At 41.0% G+C, this 25,732-nt stretch overlaps 1 protein-coding gene across 4 annotated transcripts in view; it reads right to left on the reverse strand.

Moving 5' to 3' along the window:
- ASB5 (ankyrin repeat and SOCS box containing 5) overlaps positions 1-25,732 on the reverse strand; it is a 70,358-nt gene that overhangs the window by 1,732 nt on the left and 42,894 nt on the right. For 2 of the 4 annotated variants that reach the window (XM_019534639.1, XM_019534640.1), the window contains 5 exons: positions 7,277-7,356; positions 4,588-4,695; positions 3,496-3,646; positions 3,232-3,366; positions 1,663-1,854 (listed from right to left, as the gene is read on the reverse strand). In XM_019534639.1, coding sequence (XP_019390184.1) covers positions 1,663-1,854; positions 3,232-3,366; positions 3,496-3,646; positions 4,588-4,695; positions 7,277-7,356 — 666 coding nt within the window. Of the gene's footprint in view, positions 1-1,662; positions 1,855-3,231; positions 3,367-3,495; positions 3,647-4,587; positions 4,696-7,276; positions 7,357-10,971; positions 12,290-19,313; positions 20,262-25,732 lie in introns of those variants that run through there. The other 2 variants (XM_019534641.1, XM_019534642.1) reach the window with 2 other exon arrangements.

The raw sequence follows: 25,732 nt of genomic DNA on the forward strand, positions 1-25,732 counted from the left end.
TCCAAGTATCTGTCTAATCGGCTCTTGAAAGTTTCCAAGCATGGATATTTCACAACTTCTCTAGGTAGCCTGTTCCAATGCTTGACCATCCTCAGAGTCTAAAAGTTCTTCCTAATCTCCAACCTAAATTTCCTCTGCTCCAGTTTAAGGCCATTGCTCTTAGCCTTTTCTGTGTGGCCATAGGGGACACAACTATCTCCATTCTCTTTATAATTATCCTTCAGGGCTTTGCAGACTGTTGTTAAATGCCCTGTCAGTCCTCTCTTCTCCAGACTAAATAACGCTAGTTTTTTTACCTTTTCCTCATAAAACATGCTTCCCAGGCCTCTAATCATTTTCACTGCTCCCTGGTGGACTCCTTCCAATCTTTCCATATTTTTCTTAAAATGTGGGACCCCAGACTGAACACAGTATACATGGTAAGGCTTCACCAGTGCTGAAGAAAGTGAGAGAATCACTTCTCTTTATTTGCAAGCACACTCTTGTTAATACAACCCAGTGTGCTGTTTGTTTGTTTGTTTGTTTGTTTTGCTTTTTTGCAAGAAGAGCATGTTGGTTCGTATTTAGTTTATGGTCCACTGCAACCTAGCCAGTCATTTCCTCATTTGTACTTGTGCACACAGTTCTTCTGTCCCAAGTGCAAGAATTTTGAATTTCATTTGATCGTGGACCATTTTTCTAGTTTATCTAGGTCATTTTGAATCTTCATTTGTAGACCATGGACTTGCAGACCACAAGTAGTCTATGAATCCATTTGAGAACTAGTGATTTAAAATACATGGCAATAAATGTAGTTCAAATAGCATTTTTTTTTTTTTACAGGAGATTGAAGGTACATTCCAGGATGTATATTTTCTTTTAAAATGGGTAAGTAATACACACATCCATTAAACTAATATTCTGCTTGTCAACAAAGTCAGAAAAGGCTCAGGTAGTAGAATAAAAATCTTTGAAACAGGAGGCCCAAAGTCTGTGCACAAAAGCGCATAAAGAATTGCATATGTACGTAGGCTAGACATCATTCACGATCATGCCTGAACTTTACATAGCTGGATACAAATGGTTAGTCTGGTTTCAAATTTAGTTACACAAATCCTTGCAGAGCCTAGACTTCCTATTTTGAGAATGTGCCCTGATGGTGATCTTTCGTTGCCATCCAAGTAGTGTAACAAGCAGTGGGCAACCAGGGCATCATCCCTGGATGCCAACTTAGAGAGGGAACAAGAATAGCACTTGCCACTGGTGCCACAGTCAGCACAGCTCATACCACTGTTACTGCTGCCAGAGGACAGATTCTGGTAGTTAAGCCCCTGAGTTACCCTAACTTTTCCTCAAACTGTTGCTTTAGATACAGTTAAAACATCCAAGTAGTTCTGTAAGCAAATGGCACATTGGCCATAAATTGAAATTGCTAGTCTTTATTGGCTTGTGTCACCACCTGCTAAACATATGAGGCCAGATCTTCAACTAGTTTAAATTCCAGTGGAGTTCCATGAACATATCAGGATGTAGCTTGGGTTTTAAAAAATATATATTACATAGCTGGAGATTAAATGAATATTTATTTTTTCAAATGAAATATCAAATAGTATTAACAGTATTATCACTCTGTCAGAGGACAAAAGGTATCAAATTATGAAAAAAGTGTTTTATATCACTTACCTTCGTAGAGAAGCAACGTTCTCTCCACCAAACTTCTTGGAGGAGCTAAATCTATAGGCCTTTCAAAATCTGTGTTCCTGGCATTAATGTCTGCACCAAATTCAAGAAGTAAGTTCACTATCTCTGCACTGGGTTGTTGAGCAGCTGCATGTAGTGGAGTATCCAAATGCTTTCCTTTCTGTACATTAGCACCTTTGTACGTATGCATATAGGAAAGAGAAAGAAATAGATTAAGGTGTCCTACGCTAAAAGGCAATCTTTACAAACCTGGTTCAAGATTTTTTTTAAAAAATGAGTGCTGGTATTCCTCTTGGGAACACTTGTATAATGTCCAGAATTAAAATAATTCTGACCACCTAAGTCATGGTCAGTATGAGCTACTGGCTGAGACATAAGTAATATTTTGGCCCCTAAAAGTAGATGTAGGAGCCTACCTTAAGGCATCTATTTTTTAAAACAACCCAGATCTTTGATCATATTTAATAAATTCTCTAATGGATCAAAAACTTAGTGGTTGGTCTTGAATACCCATAAAGCGATACTGTTTTGCCACGCACTGTTGTTTAGTGTCCACATCTATTCAGTTAAAATGCAAAAAACTGTCAAGTCTATTGAAAATTATCTAGTCACATCTGTGATCCTTGTATATAGTCTTTAATTCCCATATACTTGTGCTATGCATTTTTGTATTCTAAAGTGAGTTTCACCAGAAGAAAATGCCTTAAAATTAAAGGAAGTAAGTCATAGGAACTCAGTTTTAAAGAAAAGTTGCTCTGTAGTTCAGTACACTATGAATCTACTTCTTAAACTGTATTTTATAGCATATGCTAAAAAAATAACTGCTCGGTATTAACTGTCTTCTGTATAAATACCCATTTCATGTGAACCATACAAAAGCTGTAACCTATCTTGACCTGTTCTTATTTTTTGCTCATTTTAACTGTTTTAAGAACATCTAAAGTTTCCTTCAATAAGGATCAAACACAATTTGAAACTAAAATCACATTTCTGTATTTTCTCCTCTCCTTTGAGTCTTTGTTCATGCTGTTATAGTTCTATGGTCTCCCATATGTAGAAACTTGTGCATGGTGATGAAACAACCTCAGTCCTGGTCTACCAAGGCTTCCTAAGGACTTGGCTACATGGAGAGGCTATATTAAACCCAGGAAGGGTGTACAATTATAGCAGAATAATTGGTTTTGTTCACCTCCCACAAAAAAAAGTTAATCAAAATGGAAAAACAAGGACAAGACTGTTAAAATATTTGTCTGCTCTGGTATATTAATCAAAAATTGCCATTCTGCTTTTTTTTCCAAATAGAAAGTGTGCGTGTGTGTTTGGGGGGGAGGGGAGGGATGGTCACTAGTCCTAAAAATATTTGCAACCATCCCCATACTGTACACCAATTATCACAATGTTTCCTCTGACAAATCTTTTTGAAAAAATGGTTAATGGAATACAATTAACATTAAAGCAGTATAACAAAAGGAGATTTTAGCTGTTTGACTAAGGAGAGTTTATTTACCACAAAATATTAATATTTTGTGAGTTTATATAGTAAAGACATACCTGCATAAAGAAGCTTTCGAATACAATGGATCTGCTGTGAAACACAAGCTACATACAGAGGTGTTCCCAAATGAGGTAGTTCTTGGTCAACATCTATACCCCAAGATATCAACACCTCCAGGCATTCACTATGACCTGCCAAGAGAGTAAGAAATTCTGCATATCTCTTCATTAAGATACTCCATCTATGAAACCTGATGCATTTCTTAATGTACAATTCCATTTATCAATAGCTCTGAGTATGTTCAGAAGCTAATTTCTTACCTCTACTGGCTGCTTCATGAATTGGTGAAGGGAGACATGACTCCCACTGTGCTTTGGCACCATACTCCAACAAAAGCTCTGCACAAGATGCACTGCCTCTTGAGCATGCATTAAATAAGGGTGTCACTCCATCAATTGTTGTAGCATTTACCTAGAAGATAAAGATATGTCCAACAATGAGACTGACATAAGTGCTCTTACGTGATGACATTTTAAACTAAGGTACAGTTGAAATATGCTTGATGAATCAAGAAATACACTGTTTAACATAACATAGCTTTACTCCACTTGGCCCCTCTCTGTTCTAATCTTCCCACCACACTTTTCATCTATGGAAGCAAGTTTGCTATTATGCCGGGTGGACCGAATTTGAGAAAACAGTTCACCTGGAACACTATAAATTCCAAAAACCCACAGTTGGGCATCTACATATATACAAAGGTACTAAGCTCTCAATGACTTAGAAGCTCTAGAATAGATTATTCACTCCATTAAAATTCTCTTATTGCTCACTCAAGAACATTCCTTGTTGCAGCTGTAAAAGCTCTTAAATTAGCCAGCAGTCCCAAAGAGGCAATGTTCTTTGTGCTTCAAAGAAACCTCAATTACCATTTGCGTTGATATATTAAAAAAATACATTTTTTATAAAGCTCTTTGTGGTTTTACTAATTTTCCCATTTTAAGTAGAGGAAATATCTCTAAAACCGGGAAGACTGCTCACCTCATAAATATCATGGTACTATCATGATCTTCTATTTGGTTTCTGGTCTCACACACACACACACACACACACACACACACTCTTTTCCCCGTTTTTCTTAATTCTGTCTTCTCTCTCTGTTATCTCTCACCCATTCATTTCCTTTGTTGCATGATTTGCTGACTTTCAAAAGATTCAATTTAATCAACTAATAATCTAAAAACAAAAACGCAAACTCACTGTCATTAACAAAGCATATGAGCATGTTAGGGAGAGAGAATATGGAGAGGCTGGGAGAGAAAAAAAGAATTCAAGGAATATGTCCTTTACAATCACGCCGTTAATATGACCAAGGCCAGCACTATACTTCATATAAGCGTAAGGGTACTTACATTTGCTCCTGCTTCAAGAAGAATTCTTGCACAGCCTACGTGATCTCCTAGGCAGGCCTCATGCAGTGGAGTGACTTGGTCAATTGTCAGAATATCTACATTGTAGCCCTAAATAAAATATAAACCATGTACAAGGAAAAATAAAAAACAATTCAAAACCATGAAGTCTTTTTCTACAATGGGTTGCATACAAAAGTGAACACAAAAGACTTGAGGCATACATAACCTTCCATCAGCCAATTTAGAAAACCACAAGAGAGTTTACTTGAAAAGCTTTGTTTAATGGCTTGAGCCTCAGGTTTGAAATGTGTGGGCTTCCTAGCTACCTAAACTTAAACTTCAGAAGAATTAAGCACTTTTGTCTTTTGAGACTGATAAAAGAACTGACCTCTATGCAATTTTAAGATTCTTAAGAACTGATACCCCATCTTTATTGGCTTATACCACACTTTATCCACAGTACTGTGTACCACTCAGACATGCGACTGCCACATAAGTAGTTTGCTAGTTTTGCATTCTGTACCTTTGCTATTGGAAAACATAATTGGTTTGTCTTTATACTTTTTTATTATTATGGTTGCTGTGCATAAGGGTCAACCTCAGTGAGTTTCTCTCAGTAACTCCTGAGGCTTTTTTCCTGATCAATAGACAGGTTGATTGTTCTGTTTAGGCTATACTTCCCCTTGATTAATTCTATACTCCCTTGTTAAGTTCTAGATCACTGGTTTTCAGTCCTTTTGGACTCAAGGCATCTTTTTGCCTACATTAAAATTACAGAGACATTCTTATGCTGAAAAAGACCACACCAAGTCAGAATATTTCTCACAGTATTGCTACGGACAGATATTACACATAAACTGGTTTAAGTGATCGGAAACTGGTTTAAACCTGTAACAGAACAGATGTTCAGTGTACATAAACCAGTCTGAAAATTAATGAAACCTGTTTGAAATAAATCTGGCTGAATATAGTATCAAACTTAACTGATTTGGGTAAAACCAGTTTATGCAATGTCTGTTCCAAAACCCCTTGCTGGTTTAAGCTATCCCAGCACGTTTTCTGGGCTGGGCGGGACTCTGCTTCACAGCAGGGCTGGCCTCTCCCCTCTGCTCCCTGGCTGCAGCTCCAGCAGAGACTTGCAGGCACAGCAGCAGCTACTTGGCTTCCTCTTGCTTTCCACTTCCCCCCACCACTCCCTGCTAAGCAGCCACCCCCTGTCCCCTCTCAGCATTAGATAGCAGACGACATGCTGGCTACAGTCCATGCTATGACAAACAGCAGTGTTGGCGTAGGGCTTTTTGGAGCTAATCAACAGCTCAGCTGGTAATGTCCCTCTGTTCCTTCTTTGTTTAAGAAGAGCTTGAACTAATGATAGAATCTGTTTGTTTTCTGGTGGGGTGATAAATGCTGATAACAGAGCTGATAAATTCTCTGTTATCCAGGAGGGGAGGGGAGACTCCTCCCTAATCTTGCCTGGGTTTGGCCACACCCCGCTCAACTCAGCACTGTGGAAGGGAAGCTTCTAGCCTGAGCCACAGCAGACATGTGTCGGCATGTCTGGGATGTCTGTGCACTTACAAAGTGATTTAGCCTAACCAGGTTAGACTAATCTACAAAGGTGGAATCAATTCAGGCGCAGGCTTTTTGAATGCCTGTCCCTAGCCTATCTGGTTCTAGGTATAGCATTGACTAAAACTGGTGCACCAACTGGACCCCTCTGAGAAATATTTCTTTTGCAACTATTGCTTTAAAATTCTTTTTGAATAAGCATGGGATTTTCCAGGGAACCCTACACAGTTGAATATTACACAACACAGATAGATCCCTGATATCAGTTTTCAAAATCTATTTTCTTCTCCAGCAGAAGTTCCATTATCTCTTGCACCTTATGGCAAAGTACAGATGGTCAAAAAGCCCATGGCTGAGTTGATTCAATCTTCACAGGTTAGTCTAAGCTGCATAGATTGAACTGATAAATAAATGAACAGGCATTCACTTTTGATTCTGGAAATGCAGCCAACATGCCTGCAGTGGCCCAGGACAGAAGCTGGGGGATGCCAGCTCCCTTGGCTGGAGCAGACAGCTTGGAGCAAGGCTAATCCACACACTCCACGAGAGGGGGTTTGAAGGGAGGTATGCAAAGCATCCTGGGATGCTGGGGCACTATGAGAATTTAAATCTGAAGGGGATTTGAGACAGAAGTTCCAATTAAACATAGATCAGTTAAGTCTGATACTACATCTATCCAGGTTTCTCTTGAACAGTTTCAGCCATGTTGAAAGCAATTTATGTGCACTGAATTTCTGTTGTGTTACAGACTTGAACCAGTTTCCAATCACTTATACCAGTTTAAGTGTAATTTCTGTCCCTAGCCTATGTGGGTGCAGAGGATGAGGCTGGATATGCCCCCTGGTCTGTAAAAGCATCATTCTAATCTGAATAGCAACACTCAGAGAGTGGTAATATTTACATTTACCAAAATATTCAGAATAAATATTTTTAAAAGATATTAAAACCGACGGGAAAATATCTTTAAAGTGTATTTATATTTCATAGTGTAAAAAATCCTCAATTAATAGAGTTCTACAGTTTTGCATCAGGAGAGTAATAAAGTATTCATGCATTAAGAAACTGGCATTGAAATAAGATAAAAAAGGAGAATGATTTTAAGAAGCACATTGCCACTTACCTGTGACAGTAAGGTCTTTAGAGAAAGGAGACGTCCTTGACTGGCTGCCTCATGCAGTGGTGAACGATCTGCCCAAGAACCTACATAATAACAATGTTTACTGAATAAATTATGACAATTAGACTGATTTGGGATTCATAGAACAAAGCAGAAGTTGTAATGCACAGGAAAAAAAATCCTGTACAATTTATTCTTTCCAATTTGGACTAAATGTCTTAAAATTATTTCTTCTGAAACCGTAAGAAGTGGATAGTCTATATTATTAATATCAACTTCTTTGGTAATTCTGTGATATGAAAAAGAAAGCAGCTTCGTAGGGTATTTTTATTAGTTTGTTTTAACAACTTCAGCTTTGTTCATTATATTTGTCCCCACCAGAGCCTTTCATACTATTTATACTATTACAGTATTTTGTTAAATAGTAGGCATATAGCAATCTACCAGGTTCAACATAATAGATTGACTATTTAAAGCAAAAATGAGGGTTACATGCCTTCAAAATGGAATGAAAAAATGTTGAAAGGGTATTATTCAACACATGGTGATTTAAATGTTAATTTGAGTATGAGGTGGTCAAGAAACTGCTCTCAAATCTACACAAGAAATTAAGTATTTCTCCATAAAGTTCTCATGGTACAGGGCTGAAAGACCTAAATCTTTCCCTGGAGTCCAATTTAGGAGTTTGCGCTTGATGCAAAGAAGTTTCATAACAATTAAAAAATATCCTAGCTTCCACTCCAAGCCCCATAACCATACTGTTGCATCTAGTGCAACTCTTGAGTAGCCTCCAGTATTCAGCTCTTTACTGAAATGTCCCTTCATGTCCTACTTCAGGGCTGTCCAACTGGTGGTGCATGGCTCTTGTGAACCCACCCAGCCTCTCTTGTCCCCATTACTCCAGCTACAGCAGCAGCAGATGTAGTCTCCGGGCTTCCCACAGAGATGTAGTCTGTATGGCTTCCACTCCCTACTGCAGCCCCAGGGAGCAGCGTGGTATAGTATGGCCCAGCGCACCATCAGAGGATCCCATAGCCTTGGGCACCAGTGCAACACAGTGCAGTGGTGGAGTCTACAGCTAATGAGATCAAAGTGAGGTTGTGGCACTCAGATACGTGGTGCAGTAGGAAGAGTGGAGCGCCCACACCTGCTATGTAGTGTCAAGGGGTGCCTGGGGTTACATCAGAACAGCCCATGCAGTGTGTAGCCCCCTGCTGGTGTTGCCTATAGGGAGTTTAGCCCCTGGATGCTTAAGTTGGATGGCCTACAATTCTACTGCATGGGATTTTCCAGATAACCATTTAATTCTATAATACACAGGTGTCAAGGATTCCTGATATCATCTCTCAAATCTATTTGTTTCCTCGTTAGGTAAAAATAACATTGCCTCTTGACCTCTCCCCACCTACTGAGAAAGAGGCAAGATTTGTAAATGGGAAGCAGTAACTAGAACCCATTTTCTTTATACATGAATTGGAGCTGATGCTCAAGTTTTGCCAAGTGTATGCTCATTTCTTATCAAATTAAGAAAGGCCATTAGTAGAGAAGTAAATCCTGCCCCCAGTTTTAGTCAAAGAGGGACACAGCAGCAAAACAAATTCAGTTCTGTTGCACTAATGGAAGCACCTACCAGGATTTCTGTAATGTCTGTAGTCTAGACATTCTTTTCATCAAGTTAGGAAGCCAATGTCTGTCTTAAGATAACAAGGCTCTAAAAATCAGTTGCCTTTTTATAATGTTAATGTGATGTTACCATGAGACTTAAGGAAGGATTCTGAGATACCTAAAGGCTTTCTTATGTCTGTACCAATCATAGAGTTGGTCCAGCAAAAGATACCATCCACAAGAATTCTTGTAACTCATCACAGTTTCTACAAAGAAATATTGTAGCTTACTAGTCTATGAGACTTCTTTTTAAGTGTCATTGAAGTAGTGGATAATATTGAACCAGTTTACTTAATTGACAAGACTCCCCCTCACAACAGACTGCTAAAGAAACTAAGTAGTCACTGGGTTATGGATTATCACAGATCATAAATCAATGGAGAGGCAGAAAATTACCAGCAGGCATAAATTATCAACTTTTGTGATAGAAATGGGTAAACAGCAGAGATGTCTGCAGATATTATACTAGAACCAGAGTTTAATTTATTAACAATCTAGGACCTGAACAGCAAGGGGGCAAAATATATCAGTAACATAAAAATCAAGAGTTTAGAAACTGCTTCAAGTCTTCAACCAAAGGGATTAGGAAAGGACTCCTTTTCTGGTACAGCATCCAATATCAACCTTATGTGATTCCTTGTACCTTCTTTTGAAGCAACTGCTGCAGACCATGGTCTGAAATATGATGTTGGATTAAAACTAGAATTGATCTTATAGGGCAATTTCTGTATTCCCATTAAACAGTCCATACTCAATGTTATTCTAGTTGAATAATTTCCAATCACTTTTGAAAAACATCCTCTCTGTATTATTGATTTAAGGTTAATGGAACATAGTTTGCAATTCTTTTTAAAAAGACTAGCTATTTTCGGTGCTTTCATTTTTGAATAACTAACTTGATTTCTCTTGGAGAGTCCTGATTTTCAGAAAGTACTGAGCACTCATCTCCTTGAAACTTAAGCCCCTTTAAAACTATTTCAAATCTGGCAGAAGGAATTACTACTCAGTTTTGAAAATCTTGGCCATCATTTTCATTTCCCTTCTGCAAAATTTTAACCAGAACTAATGGCTCAAGCTCACAAAAAATTATGCCCACTTTTTTTTCTTTTAGCTGCAAGTGATTGTGAAAAAGGAAATTGAAAACCCAAATTTAGAGGCTGCTTTTGAAGTTTGGGCTTTATCTCTTTACCTCTCTGTGGAAGAGAATCCCTCCCAACCTTTCTTGGTAATTTATTCTATTGCCAAACTAAAATGAAAAAATGAAGGAAGTATTGCCATACTGTGGGAAAGCAGACAAATCTCTACATTCCCAAAGCATTTAATATATTAAAATAATTACAAAACATTTCTGATTGGCTGCTAGTGCCCTAGACTTCTGTGTCCAGCTGTAACTCAAACAAAATATAAGAAGTGCTGGTTTAATCTTATTCTGAGACCCATATCCTCATCCATCTTTTCTCCCGTCACTTCCCTCCTTCACATAGGAGAATGCCTGCTAATGTCATTACTTCAGTGACATGTGAGAATCAAATGATGCTAGATCACATTCCAAGTTCTATTTTGCTCCTAGGCCCTCCCTATACTCTGACCTAGCACCGAGAAACATGGCAGCTGCTTAGCCCATTAAATTGCAATTGCCTTCTTTCTAAAAGGCAGTTAAAATAACTGCAGAAAGATTCTGTACAGGTTGTATTTAGAAAAATGTTTGTACTTTCAAAGGAACAAATCCTGCTCTCACTTATCTAGAAAGTAATAACAAGAACACACACGGGTAAGTTTGCTAATTCAGTGATATATAAAAGCAATATTAGCAAATGTATTCTATTCAAAAACTATTCCCTACTGGTAGTCTCTGATGCTGAACACAGAGTACCTTCTCCATAGTTAGAAACAACATTCGTCCCAAGCCCTGTGGTATATAAATTACCAGGAACAACAGCCTGCACTTTTCTATAAACACTAGAGAGAGAGGGTAAAAAAAAGTAGTCATATTATTAACAGACGAGGAATTGATACAAAATCTCATACTGTACCTAAATCTCCATCTCCCCATGGCACTTCCAGGTAAGTGTAAGTATAAATCTTACTCATTTCTTTTACTATAAAAACAAAAATCTGTCCTACTAGCAGGGCCTGTTCTTAATACACATCAGCCATGTTTGGAAGGAGATCAGCAGCTAAACTTAATATGAACTTTCACCTGTAAAACCTCTGCAGTAAACACAGCTCTTAAGTCATGAGCTTATGCAGTCACCAACTTCTTTTCTTATTAAACAGTACCAATTGCCCTTTAGTATAACTACATAAATGTCAACACACTGTGAATATGGATTGCTTTCAGTGGAGTATCCCGTATCCTGGCACAAGTGAAACCCACGCTGAAAGCAATGAGAGATTTGCTTGAATAAGGACTAATATTGATCTCATAAAGTTAGTCTAATAAAAGATACTGCATCTACCCAAAGAACTGTGCCTGCCTTGAATAAGGACTGAATAAAAGAATTTTCTCAAATCATTATAAAAGCAGAGCTTTGTTAGGGAAGATAAAGGCTGTGTTCACACGGGGTGTTTTATTATATGCCAGTAATTCTTAAATACAAAAAATCCTATTTTTGAACTTGTGTCAAGTCTTGCTTACATTGGTAGATTGAACAGGATCAGGTACCTTATTTTTTAGCTATCTTGTTGCAGCTCATAGTTCTTAATAAATTTCAGGCTGTTGAATTGGGTTGTTGATCTGCAATTAGTATTATTTTCCCTTTTTCTAACTTAAAAGTTCAATCACAAAAGCAGATTAGTTTTTTAAGGAAATCAATTTGAACCTGTTTTTTGTTTGATATACCAATTTAAAAAAACCAACAGTTCAGCTGATGCCAAAATTATTATCTTCATTCTTATAGCACATGCAGAATATTAGGCACAGGACGAAAACATTTCACCCTGGAAAGCTTATAATATAGCAAATTTAAAGAGAAAGTATTATTGTTTTCCAATGGAGTCTATTATAATTTCTAAATAAGGTAATCATATTTCCCTAGTTTCAAAATGGGATACCCTGCTTTCTGACATAATCAGCTGTCTCTGAGCTTCACTCTTAGCTAAGTACATTCAAGAGCAGGGGTGGGGATGTGGTCCCACTTAAACTCCAGTTCGGGGCACCTCACTGAAAAAAGGACAAATGCAGTCATTTGACGAAACTAATGGGACATCTGGGACAGGTGTTTAGAACAGGATGGTCCCAATAAAAACTGGATTTATGGCTTCCCTCCTATGCCAAGCGGTTTTCATAAACTTTTCTAATAAATGTGTTTTAAAGGAACTAAATTTTAAATGGATGCTTATGACGATGTCCAAATTATATTTTTTCTCTTTAAAAATAGCAAACAAGAAAGTTGAAAGTAAAGTAGGTCTTAGCTTTATGAAAAAAATGACACAAGTAGCAATTTAACAGCAGCCAGCGACAGAACTAGAAAACACATCACTACAAATGCTTATTTAGGGCCTGGTTTAAGAACCAATCATTGGGAATCTTTCTATTGCTGTATGGCTGTTCCTCATCTTATCATTCTTATTTTGATATTGGACTCAGAAAATGTAGTCTATTATTTTGTTTTAGATTTTATTAATATTTAGTACCTAAATATAGATTTCCCACTGTCCCGACAGGGTTCCCGCCGCTGTCCTGATAAACAGAACACTTGAATGAACACAGCAAATTTTAGTACAGAGGCTATGGAGGTCATCTGCCATAAACTTATTCTGTCATCTTTGATTTAGCACTCAGACCTCATGTTTCTCTTTTAATTTTTTTTTCTGATTTCATTCCATATAAAAGTATTTTGCATCTTAGTACAAGATCATGAATTTATCCTACATGTACAAAATGGGTACCAGAGATTAATCAAAGCTCCACCTTCTTCCCATCCATGTGTATCCACATGAGTTGGAGGAAAGGAGCTGCCTACTGAAGCTTCAGTCCCTACTGTGGTGTGAATCCATGGTGGGATAGCTCAGACAGGGAAAACAAGGCATCAATCTCAGGCCATGATTTGGTCCATAGGTCTATCTAACAGAGTATCTCAGTCACTTCCCAAGCATTAACAAAATCTACAATAACCTGCATTATGACACCTATTTAGCAAAAAAACCCAGTTAAATAAACTGAGGCATAGGGAGCTGGTCCAAGATCATTCAGAAAGGCTGCATAAACAGAAAGAAAAAATACATATCCTGATTCCCAGTCCCATGCTTTAACTATAAGATTATCCTTCCTCCATCCATTACTACCCCTGAATCCTTCATGCTATTTTCAAGAAGATAGACTTCTTCTGGGTCAGGATATTTAGGTGTTATGGTTAAATTTCCTTAATCAAGCCAAACTAAAAACTCATACAGGCATTTGAGTTTCTTCTGGAAAAGTTGATGCTCTCCCAGGCAAAACCATAAGCATACAGACATTCAGGGTTTTTCTTCCAGAGCAAAAATGGTTGCTCCAGGAGAAAAATAACCTGGGAACAACCAGGGTTAAATTACTCCCAGTGGGAGAGTGAATGCCTGTACATGCAGTGGTGGCTGCTCTCAGAACAGAACCATAAACTCCAGCATCACTCTCCTCCCTGGGAGATACTGTCACTTGCTGGACTCTGCTGCTCCAGCAGGGAGCAGAACATGCCCCCTTTACAATCCCACACTGTGCTTCAGGGAAACACAGGGGCTGCATCCAGATGAGTAGGGGTATGCGCTTGCAGCGGCACAAATTGTAGGCTACTTTGTGCTGCAGTACACAACCCTGCACATGCGCTTTTTTGTGAGACACATTGTTTGCTGTGGGAAAACTACCAATGCCCAGCTCCCAGTGTGCTGCTCCAACCAGGCTCTGTGTGCTGTTGGGGGCTGGGACTTGATAGAGCTCAGGGTGCCTTGGTGTGGGGTTAGCTAGCAGGCAGCCCCCAAGCTGAGGCACCCTACATCCCAGCCAGGGAGCAGCAAACAGATAGAGGAATAGGCAGCCCAGGGCTTTCCCTGTCTCCACATGCTGTGGAGCCCCAGAGCTGAGGCATACTATGCCCCAGCCAGCCGTTCTGTACTGAGTACAGTGTGGCTACCAGAAATCCTGGTAGCAAATTTTGCCTCTGTGCTGCAAATTAGCAGCACCATGCACAGTTTAACATTCAACATGTGTGGCTTTTAGCATCAGAAAGGTTTGTTGTGCCATAAACCACACATGCCTGCATGTATGGAGATAGACAGGGTGACCATGGGTAGTTTAAGTTGGCCAATCAGCGCTGCCCTAATGCCCTGCTACTATCTGTCATCAGGGGGCCCACAGAGCCCCTTGAGATATGTACACATGGGATCTGTGTAGGGTTTTTTTACCAAAAGAACAAACCTGCGACAATTTTTCCAGATTATCTGAATGTGTGTATGCAGCTTAATAAGTTTCTGTGCCTCAGCCATAAGAGATGGCATCACATCCAAAACTTCTGAATCTAGGGACACCTGGTTTCCCAAAAAATGAAGTTCTGAGTCTCTTGCCCATTTCTAGTCTTGACCAATTTATATATATATTTTATGTTTCCCTAGTACCCTCATTACCTCACATCCATCTGCAATTGTCTGTGAGACCACAGCTATAGTCTTAGTAGTAGAGCAATCTTCTTTAATTAATCCATCCTTTGTGGGAACACATTATAGTTTAGAGTAGTGTTGAAGTAATATTGTAGCTGTGGTGGTTCAGAAAATATGCTAGAAGCAAAGTTTTTTGTGGGTGATGTCTTTTGTTGGACTAACCGCATGGCTTGAATAGACTTAGATAAACTTCTCTCCCAGAGACCTGGGGAAGGCAAAATCTGCAAATAAGGCATTGCATTTATGAATTCAGTGCCCCCAGTGGCTGGGAGGTGGCAGACCAGCAACGGCAGAAGTGTGGTGGCGATGGTGGGAGTGTGGCAGCAGCAAGCGTGGAGCTCCCGAGGAGCTCCTGTAAGTGCATAAAGTGCGTTTAAAATGCAGGTTTGGCATTTGTGAATATTTAAAACTGTGAATGCTGAACATGCGAATAGCAAGGGTTTCCTGTAGAGTCAAAATTACAACTTCTTAAAACATTTAAATTTAAAAAATATATGTTGAATCTATGAGCATGTATTAAAAACTTTAAGTTACAGGTTGAACACACTTATGCATAGAGTGAATCATGTGAAAACACCTATCAAGGTGGAGCTTTATTCATTTGGAACAGTGCTTCATTCTATCAGTGACCCAAAGGCTGTGATTCTGTATGAAAGAGAGCAAAACCATTAGAGATATGGAATCACAATAATTTCTTTAGGATCCACTGATTTTCCCCCTGTGGTTTGACAGCTTTATTTTATATCTTCTCTGTAACTGGGCTCCGATTTTATATGCTAAATTTCATACACTTTTTCATATATTTATTTAAATTTTATTACCATCCTCATGTAACAGCTTTGCAGAATTCATAAGCAAAATATTAATTATCTAGCAAATAAAAACATTCATATTTTCTAATATTCTAAAAATGTAAAATTAATCAGAATCTGGAAACATTTACAAAAAATATTAATATGACTATTATATTAACATTGATATAACTGCTGAAATAATTAATATAGTCAGGTATATTCTCCAATGTAGCAAAAAGTTCTAAAAAGACACAAGTCTCGTACAAAGGTTCTAGTTAGATGTGAACTTACGTATTCTAGTGGCACTGTCAACCAAGGCTAATTAATAGTAAATACTAATTGCAAATAGTAGAAATGGAAAAGTTGATTAAAATCAATTATTTAAATCAAGACTTTCCGTTTTCTGATTTTACTTACGAATTAAATTACTGTTTTAAACTGCCTTGATTTAAACCAGGGGTTTCAAACATACAGCTAGTGGGCCAGACTTGGCCTGTGGAGCCACATCATCTGGCCTGCAGGGCTTTTAAGGGGCCCAAGAATTTCAGAGCAGGGCGTGCTACAGAAAACCAGGATACAGAGCCCTGTTGGTGACAGGGTCAAATGGCTGAACACTTGCCACTCCCTGAAACTGCTTGCACCCACTTCCAGTGGGTCCATATCCAGCCCATGAGGAGCCCCATTGTTTGGACCTGGCCCAGGGGGCCAAACCAGCTTGATGCTCTGATTTTAGGGGTGCACCAACAAAGAATTTTTGGGCTGATACCGATGGCCAGTTTTTAATGAGCCCTATTAGCCTATAGTGATCCAATTCCAATATGCAGCCAGGCAGCATGGAGAGTGGTGTCCAGCTGGTAAGTCTGTTGTGGGGCAAGGGGCAAGAGGGAACGAAAGGGGTGGGGGGGGGCAGACTGAAGCACCCACAGTAAGCACGGGAGTGAGACTGGGGTAGGGGCTACGCAGCCAGGACAGGGAGCAGGATGGAGCCATGAGTGGCTCGTCTGCCGTGTGTGGGGGGTGGCTCCCGCCACTGCATGCACTCTGGGAGGGCACTAGGACCGTATGCCCCTGGATCTGCACACAAGGCAAGGGTGGGCTGCTGCTGCAGGCTGGGATCAGGGTGGTGCCGAGCTCTTCCCGGTGGGGGGTTAGGCTGGTGCTGCACTCAGGGTGAGCAGTGGTGTTGCTGGCAAGGGGGCTATGCAGGAGGGGCTGCAGCCACTCCAAAATTTGCCATAGCCCTCCAAACCTCCTTCCAGTGCCACTGTCACCCACCCTGAGCGCAGTCCCAGCCCAAGCCCCACCCACCAGGAAGAGCCTGACGCTGCCCCAGCCCCAGCACACAGCAGTAGCCCTCCCACACCCTCCATGCAGATCCCAGGGCACATGCCCCCCATATCCTCCCAGGGTGCACACAGCAGCAGGAAATGCCACCCTGTGCACCCCAGATGGCTCCACCCTGTGCCCTGCCCCAGCCCCACTCCATCCCTCACTGCTGAGGCCTTGATCTGCCCACCCCCCCACACCCCATCCCTCACAAAAGACTTACCAGTTGGACCCGACTGCTCTCCATCCTACTAGGCTGCACTCCTGCCTACCTACATGCTGTGCCGTGGCTGCACACATGCACAGGGCATTTATCAGTGGCATTATCGGCCACATCAGCCAAAAAAAAGCAAATCGCTGTTACAGTAAATTTTCCTTATATCATTGCTGATCCGATATGGCACCAATGTATCAGTCCACATCTACCTGATTTAAACCATTCTACCCTGATACACAACTTCCCAGGCTCAGAAGAAGATAATACAGTATAAGAATGTCTCCTTCATAGTTTATTAATACAGATTAAAGTATATAATACTAGGGGTTCTGGAGTCAACACTTCTCCATATGTAACTTCCTTGTTTATATGGGCAGCCCTGATTCTAAAATGGCTGCCCTAATGAGGCACTTGGCGGCTGCCAGCTCCAGGCCCTTAAAGTGGCAAGCACCCACAGTGCCCTGCCACAATACTGATGTAACTATTGGTTAAATTTGGTTCAATATACAGACATTTTGGGGAAGTACTGTGACATATAACAAATAGTTCATACAGTGGAGTCACATCTTACACAGGGGTTAGGTTCTAAAATCAGCACATAAGGCAAAAATTACCCGTGGGCTTGCCCAGTGGTACAGTCCACTCCCTCCCCCATCCAGGGGTACAGTCCTTCCTTCCCGCCCATCCAGCATGCACAGCTTCCCAGCAGGGCTGCTCCCAATGTAGCTGCTTGGCCCCGTGCACAGCACTGTGGGGGGCAGCTGCAGGCTGAATCCAAACAATTGGCACTCTGGGGCATAAGCGTATGATAAATTCACGTAAGTTAAATGCGCGTATGATGCGACTCCACTGTTTTCTTCTTATGTGTTTACATAATTTTATCCAAAATATCTATACAAGTGGTTCTCAACCTTTTTTAGACTTGAGGCAACTCTGATAGACTCAAGGGATCCCTTGGACAATGCCAGCTTTTCAGTTTCCCTTTTTTTCTTCACTACAAATAGTACAACAATTATTCTGTTGCAAAAACTCAGAAAGACCGCAACAGATCAGAATGTTTTTAATGCTGTGGATTCCTATTTCAAATATCTAAGCTTATTATATGTATCATGTTTGCACACCTAACAGTGCATGACATCCCATGGACCCTTGAAAGCATTTGAAGGTATCCTTGGCACGCTGGCTAAGAATCACTGATCTATACATTACAAAGTTTCTGTGTGTATTACCAATGATCATGTTATAAATATTATTAAATAGGTACACTTGAAGGAATTAGCAAGTTTTCTTTCATTCTTTAGGAAAATGTAGAATTTCTGCTTGCATACTTGAAATCTCAAATGTAATACTATCAAAGGTTATTTTAAGTGACATTATTTTAAGTATACCACATATCTTTACAATTGTAGCTGTATTTTAATACTTTTATGCCAAATGGAATTAATGATTTAATTTATTGATCACTCCATTGTTTCCAACATGTATACTAACGGAACGCTGAACTTTTTCCATTTCCCTTTTTCTTCACTACTTCAACTATTTTTCTTCACTATTTCCATTTATAAATGATTACCAATTTATTTCCTAAAAGTGATACTGCTAAATGCTGATGTCCTTAATTCTCTTCATCTTACTTAGACTCAAAATAGGGTATGATCACTATTTCTGAAAATATTCTAATCCTATGCTTATGGTACTCAAAGGTACTTCTGATATTTTTCCCCCTCTAATTCCTTCTTTACGTATCATGTAAGAAAATAGTTCTGTAATATTATCGCCATGTTCTCATGACTATTGTTCTAATTATTCTTCTTTCTTTCCCTGAATAAATATTCAGGTAATTTATGCACACATTATTTCTATTTTTTTTATTTTCATAAATAGTTTTCAAATTTTACATCACTGCTGTTACCTCTCTACAGGCAATCTGTGGCAAATCCTTATATTAACACACTTCATTTAAACCTCAGCATAACATTAAGTGGTTCTGTCACCTGTAGTTCCTTCAGGATTTCCTACCTGCTTACCTCCAGATTTAGAAATCACTCCACCCCTTCCATTCTCTGACCTCTTGTAAACAATCAGCCATGGATATTACGTTACATTGACTTTTGTGTCCATGCTAGAATACAAGTCTTGAACACTCAGAAACAAATACAACAGATAAACAAGTGAAGTACTGCAGAGGAGTTTAGAATACTGCAAAATGTACAGTCAATAACAACAGCTGCAGTACTTCTGAATTAACCCACCCAAGTATAATACAGTAGCACTAATTCATATACACATACATTTATATTACAGATAAGATTACTGGACAACATTCCATTTAAAGTTAGCACATTGCAAACCGGGGCAATTTAGCATATTTCAGTACGCCACCAGCTTGTGAAATGGCTGCTATACTAACCTTGGCTGGTCAGAATACCCCAGCTAGCTTTTCGTTTCGCAGGACACTCCCCTATGCTTTCTAGGCTTCTTTTTGAGAGATTCTGGTTAGAGCAGCTCCTCTGAATAGCAGTATTTGTGGTCATAATTTGCTATTTTTTTCTCCTGCAAAGCCTGTGTGTCATCAGTGCAGGTGCTCGAGTCTGACAAAGATCCAGAACTTGATTTCCAGCTACTTTTTTGCCCTTTCAGGTTTTCACAAAGGATCTTGTTGTACTTACTGTAGCATGGCTACAACACTGAAATCCATTCAGTAACATTTACTAGCTTGGACTAGTAGGTACACAGTGGGGGAAGGGAAGGATTGCTCTAGCATTTTCTATTTTTAAAACAGGGAAAGAATCAGCTTAGCTACGACAGAAGTCTTAACTATTTACATGATTTAAATTGAAAGAAGGTGTTTGGTTTGTTATTTAGACCAGAAAGGAAACTAATTATTTAAAAACCCACATGTATTATATTTTAACATGCAGCTTAAAAACCAAACAATTTATTATAGAAAAATTTAAACTGTGAGTAATAAAAGAACTATGGTTTTGATAAATGATAGCCTTAACAAGTGAACTACTCCCTCCATCCCTCCCACATCAGAATAAATGCTGCATCAGAATGGGTTTCAGTCATCTACAACTGTGCATTTGGTAGGCTACTTTTTGCAGTAGGGAACAATCCAGCAATGCAGTATTTTACAATAATGTAGGCTGGGTTTTTTTAAGATGGAAATTAGAAATTACTTCTTCAACTTCCTCATAAAGTGATACTTCACTCTGACAGCAGAAACTAAGCTGAAATGATTATTTTGAGAGCCTTGTCCAGACATAAAAGTAAGGTTGTAATCATTTCACATAGACCCAAGTCATTAATTTTTAAATGAGAGTAAATAGTAAAAAGGGGAACAAAGAGCAATATTCCTTTTTGCTTGTTACTGTGCACTGACTTGTAATGCTGGACACAAATCTGCATGGACAAGCGAAGTGAAGAAACTGATCCCTGATAAAATTACACTGTGGATTACTTAGAATAGAGATCTTCTTACAGTAATCACATGTTGGCCTCTTTCTTTTAAAAAAATCCTCTTTTCTCACAGGCCTGTTTTCCTAATGTACAAACCTATTCTGAATGTGCAGAATTCTTCAAGATTTTTAAAAGAAATCAGTACTACTGCTTTATCTGAATATTCTGCCTTTCACAAGTGAACTTCAAAGCACTTGGCAAATAAAACCACTTAACACTCAAAACACCACAGGGAGGCTGAAACATGTCTGAATTCTCAAAAAAAGATTTGAAAATAATCAACAGATCAGCCAATCACAGTCTTATATCAAACATAAAACTATATATTTCCTGAATTATCACAATACAACATCACTTCCCCGCTACATTTAATGTTGGTCTCTCTTCCTTATAATTCCCTCAAATGGAACTCCCAAGAAAATAAAAAGGTAAGAGCTGGATTATAAGAAGCTGGGACAAGGAGGGCAGAGGGAGGGGGACAAGGAATCTTGCACACCTAAATAAAATAGTAGCTGTAACCTTGTGACATGTATTCTCAGTACAAAAAGGCCAGGATGTTCACCCCAAATGACTGTGCAGTTACCCAGAAGGAAATGAAAGTGAGAGGGACTAATCAATCAATGCTAGCAGGAGAAGCTAGGAGAAGTGCATGCTTTCCTTTTCTTACCAGTGTAGTAGCTCCTGCTCGGATGCTTCTCCCCAAATGTGTGCTGACTGAATCAACCAAAATTGCTCTCTCTCACCAAAGCTGAGTGGCCCACATACCACAGTTGTAGGCACTGACTGAAAAAGCCCAGATAGAGCCTTCTATCTGCAGGAAGGGATTTGCATTATAAATAATTCTTATTAAAGTTTCTTAAATTCTTATTATCCTTCAACTTTCAATTATCTGTTAAAGGATATTAACAAGAAGCTGTAGCAATATTTAAATTATATTTATGAGTTCCATAGATACTGGGATTTTTTTTTTATGAGTCAGAAAAATAGTTACAATCAATTAAGTTCCCCATCTTCCAGTGCACAGGGACTCTTCTGACTTCCAAGCCAGAAAGGACCGAGAGTTTCCATTTGGATGGAATCCCAGGAGGAGTAGGCCCCCTGAGTCAGTTTCCCATCTGTGATGGTGTGGGTGGGGCTTGCAGAGCAAGGGCTATTGGCCGGGAAGGAAGACATGTCTTCAATGGCTTTTAAGGGAGTTGTGAGTGCACTGTCAGCAGAGTGAAGTTGGATCCCTTCTCTGGGACTTATCAGGTAATCATGTTAGCCTGTTTTCCAAAAAGGTTCTAACCTTGTGATGCATTAGATAGGATGTCATCTGCAAAGGTAGTAAGCAGAAGCATTCAAGTCAGTTGTCATTATCTAGAGAGAGAATACAGTGAGCTCCTGCTTCAAAGGGGAGTAAGACATGCACTGCTTCCTCTCCCAGAAAGAACTGGGGCAGTGACTACAGAGAAATTGTATGGCTAAAGGGCAAAAGCTACATAGTTGCTATGAAATGCATCTTTCAAAATTGGAATCATGCTTTTTGCAAAGAAAATATATAATGTATTAACTATTATAAGGTAGATAGACAACTGGTTCAAAAGCCACAAGCAGAGTAGTTATACATGGATCCATTTCAAAGTAGCAGGAGGTTTTGAGTGGAGTTCTGCAGGGGCCTAGAGTTGCTCAGTGTGTTTATTAATTATCTGGATGCTGAAAGAGAGAGCTTCTTGAGCAAATATGCAGATGACGAAACCAGGAAGAACTGCAAACACACTGGAGGATGGCAGCACAATTCAGAAGTATCTTGACAGACTGTAAAGTTTGGCTGGAGCTAACAGAATTCAATTCAGTACTGACAAATGCATGGCACTACATCTTGGAAAGAATAAACAAAAACAAATACAAAATGGGTGATAACTGGCTGGATGGCAATACTACAGAGAGGGATCTAGAAGTCTTGGTACTGAGTCTGTGGTATAAAACAGCTGCACAAAAGGCAAATACAGTCTCAGGCTACATCAAGAGGAGCATTAGATACAAGACATGGAACGTGATAGTGCCTCTTTACCTGGCACTGGGTAGGCCTCATCTAGAGTAATGTGGGTGTGTCTACACAAGATGCTTTACTGCACAGTAGACTAATCTACTACACAGTAAAGCATAAACATCTACATATTTGCACCACTTACAGTGCAGTAAATTAGCCTACTGCACAGTTAGTGACTACCTGTAAATACAGGTAGTAAACTAACTGCACAGTAGATACTACACAATAGCACAGGTGTAGATACTGGCCTGGAGCAAATTTGCTCCCGGTCACCCCCAAGACCAGGGGGGGCACAGGAGACAGGGAGCTGAGCAATGGCAGAAAGAAGTAGCTTTCTGCCCCCTCCATCCTGGCACTGCTTAGCTCCCAGCTCGCCACAAGAGCTGGGAGCTGAGCAGCACCAAGACTGGGAAGCTTTCTGCTTCCCTGAGCAGCCAGGGGCTGGCTGAGAGCAGTCCCATTTTTGGAGCAGCTCCCAGCCAGCCCCAGGCTAGGTGGGAATTTCCTCATGTAGCTGGGGGCTGCCCAGGAGTTGTCCCACTGTCCCAGGGCTGGCTGGCAGCTGCCCCAGAAATGGGACAGTTTCCACCCAGCCCCCGGCTATGTAGGGAAGTCCTGCTGGGCACAGGCTTTGTCCCCTTGTGTATGGGGCCAGGAGAGCTCTGCAGCAGCAGATGTCTCCTGGCCCCATTTATATCAAGACCCCTCCTGATGTGTACAGTGCAAGGAAAACAGCTGCCACTGCAGCTGGCAGAACTCTCCTGTCCCCATGTGCATTAGGGTGGCCCCATGCTCTCTGCCAGCCCCTGGACTAGCATCCTGGGGGAGCCTGGAGCTCTCTCTGGCTGCTGCAGGGGGCCAGAGCAGGGTAGGAGAAGCCCTGTACCAGGCTGCCTCCATTGGGCACAGATTTACTCCCAGGAAAGGCTTACTGCACAATATTTTACTGCACAATAAGTCTTTCTAGCATTAACAGCATGTGTAGTTGTGTCCTGTATGCATCAACCCTGACACAACATAGACCTAACACCCTAACCTATCACAAGCAAAATAGGGGAACCATGGCAGCCAATGTCCTGCTTCTACGAAATGTTGCCAATATATGCTCAAGAGGTTTCAGGTAGAGGGCCTCCACTATAGAGGAAGGCAAAAAAACCCACTTTATATACTGATCTGATTGTAACAGGGAGCTTAGTACTCCTGTTACTTTAAGAGGAGAAAGGCTGAAGACAGGGCTCAGCTGGCACTCAAGGGAAGACATCATATTAGAAGGGGGCTGGGCTTAAAGAATATATAAGCCCGTGGCCTGAGCTGGGGCAGGCAGTCTGGCCCTGGAGGCCATGAAGGAGGAGCTCCTAAGCTGGGTTTAGGGCTGCAGAAGAGCTCCTGACTCACATCAGGGACACACCTGTGCCTGGGAACAGGGTAAGCAAGTAGAATGCTGTGGACTTGCCTGGAGAACACCAGTGGCTTGGGATTGGGACCACTGCGGAAGGTCAGAGGTCCCAACAGGCCTGGGAGTAGGACAAAAGCCTGGGAATGGGGCAGAGCAGGTAACAGGCCGGGGAGTAAGGCCAAGGCCTGGGAGCAGTGCCCATGGAGGGGCAGAGCTAGAGAGGGCCCAGAGCCCAGGGAAGGGCAGACAGAGTAGACTGGGGTCAAGAGCCCATTGAGTTGATTAAGCCTGGGAGCAGTGGCAGATTTACAGTCAGTGGGGCCCTGTGATCCAAGCAGGGTGCAGGGCCCCACCTCCCACACCACGGCATGTCCACAGGGAATTAGTGTGGCACACTGGCTGGGGGGAGGGGTGGTGGCTGGAATTTCCAGCCAGAATTGCTGAAGAGGCCCACAGCCCGCTGGGTGGGAAGGAGGGCCACAAACAAAGCATGGGAGGCTCTCTGCCAGGGGCCCCTGTCATTGGGGGCCCTGAGCCACTGCATGGTTTGTTTCACAGTAATTCTGCCACTGCCTGGGATCAAGGCAGAGCTTAGGAATAGGGTATGAATTGACTGAATGGTAACATCTGGGAGGACTGGGTGTGAGAGACCAGGCAGCCATGAAATTAGACCTCAGAATGATGAGGAATTAGAGTGTAACTCACGAGTGGATGAGCTTCTGCTCAGGGAGCTGTGGGGCAGCCTCCTGTTCCTAAATATATATTTGTACTGAGGCATGGCAGGAAAGCAGAAGGGGAGGTGGCCTTGAGAACCAGGTGGAACAGAGGCCCAGTGGCCACCAGGAGGTGTCATGGCCACCCCGGGGCAGGCCTTTGTTACACTGACCATGGGATAAAATTCCTTCCTGACCCCAAATATCACAGTTGGTCTGATGCTGAGCACATAGACAAGACCCTCTAGCCAGGAACCTCTGGTTTGGGTCCCAGCAGGAGCATTGCCACACCCCAGAAAAATTCCCCAGCCTCGTCTGTAGCTAATACCCAATGTTTGAGAGGTTTAAAAACAACCTGACACATGTAGCAGAAAGGCTGAGGTGGGGAGCAACCAGCAAAGCCCAGACACAGTGGAAATAACCAGAGGAGAACACAGGCATCACTACCTATAGATCTTCCCCAGTCAGTGGCTGTCCAACTTCTTCTTGAAAACCACCAGTGACAGACTCCACAACTTCCCTTGGCAGTCTATTCCAGTGTCCCACTATTCTCAGTGAGGATGTTTTTCCAGATAAACTTATTTTGCTGCAACTTCAGTCCGTTAGTCCACATCCTCCTCTCTGCAGAAAGAGAAAAATGTGCTTTCCCTCTTCTTTATGGCAGCCCTTCAAGTATCTGAAGACTGCTATCATGTCCCCTATTAAGAACCCTTTCCATAAGCAGAACATTCCTAGCTCCTTCAGCCTCTCCTTGTATAATTTGCCTTTCAAGACCGTTATCATCTGTGTTGCCTGGCTCTGGCCCCTCTCTAACTTCTCCATGTTCTTTTTAAAATGTGGAGCCCAGAACTGAACACAGTACTGCAGACGAGACCTAACCAGTGCCGAGCAGAGAGGCATTATCACCTCCCATGTCTTGCATGTAATGCTTCTATTGATACAGCCCAAAACTGCATTTGCCTTTTGTACAGTGACATCATATTGCATGCTCATGTTGAATCTGTGGTCTACCAAAACTGCTGTGTCAACACTTTCATTTGTGTTCTTGATTCTTTCTCCCAAGGTGTACTTGTCTTCATTGAACTTCATCCCCTTAACTCTATCCCAACTTTCCAATCAGGTCCAGAGGTGGTAACAAATGATTTAATAGATTTTCATAGATTTCATAGACATTAGGGCTGGAAGGGACCTTGGGAGATCATTGAGTCCAGCCCCCTGCCCAAAGG

The sequence above is a fragment of the Crocodylus porosus genome, unplaced genomic scaffold, assembly GCF_001723895.1.
Source record: "Crocodylus porosus isolate Cpor-Errol unplaced genomic scaffold, CroPor_comp1, whole genome shotgun sequence".
Classification (NCBI taxonomy): domain Eukaryota; kingdom Metazoa; phylum Chordata; order Crocodylia; family Crocodylidae; genus Crocodylus; species Crocodylus porosus.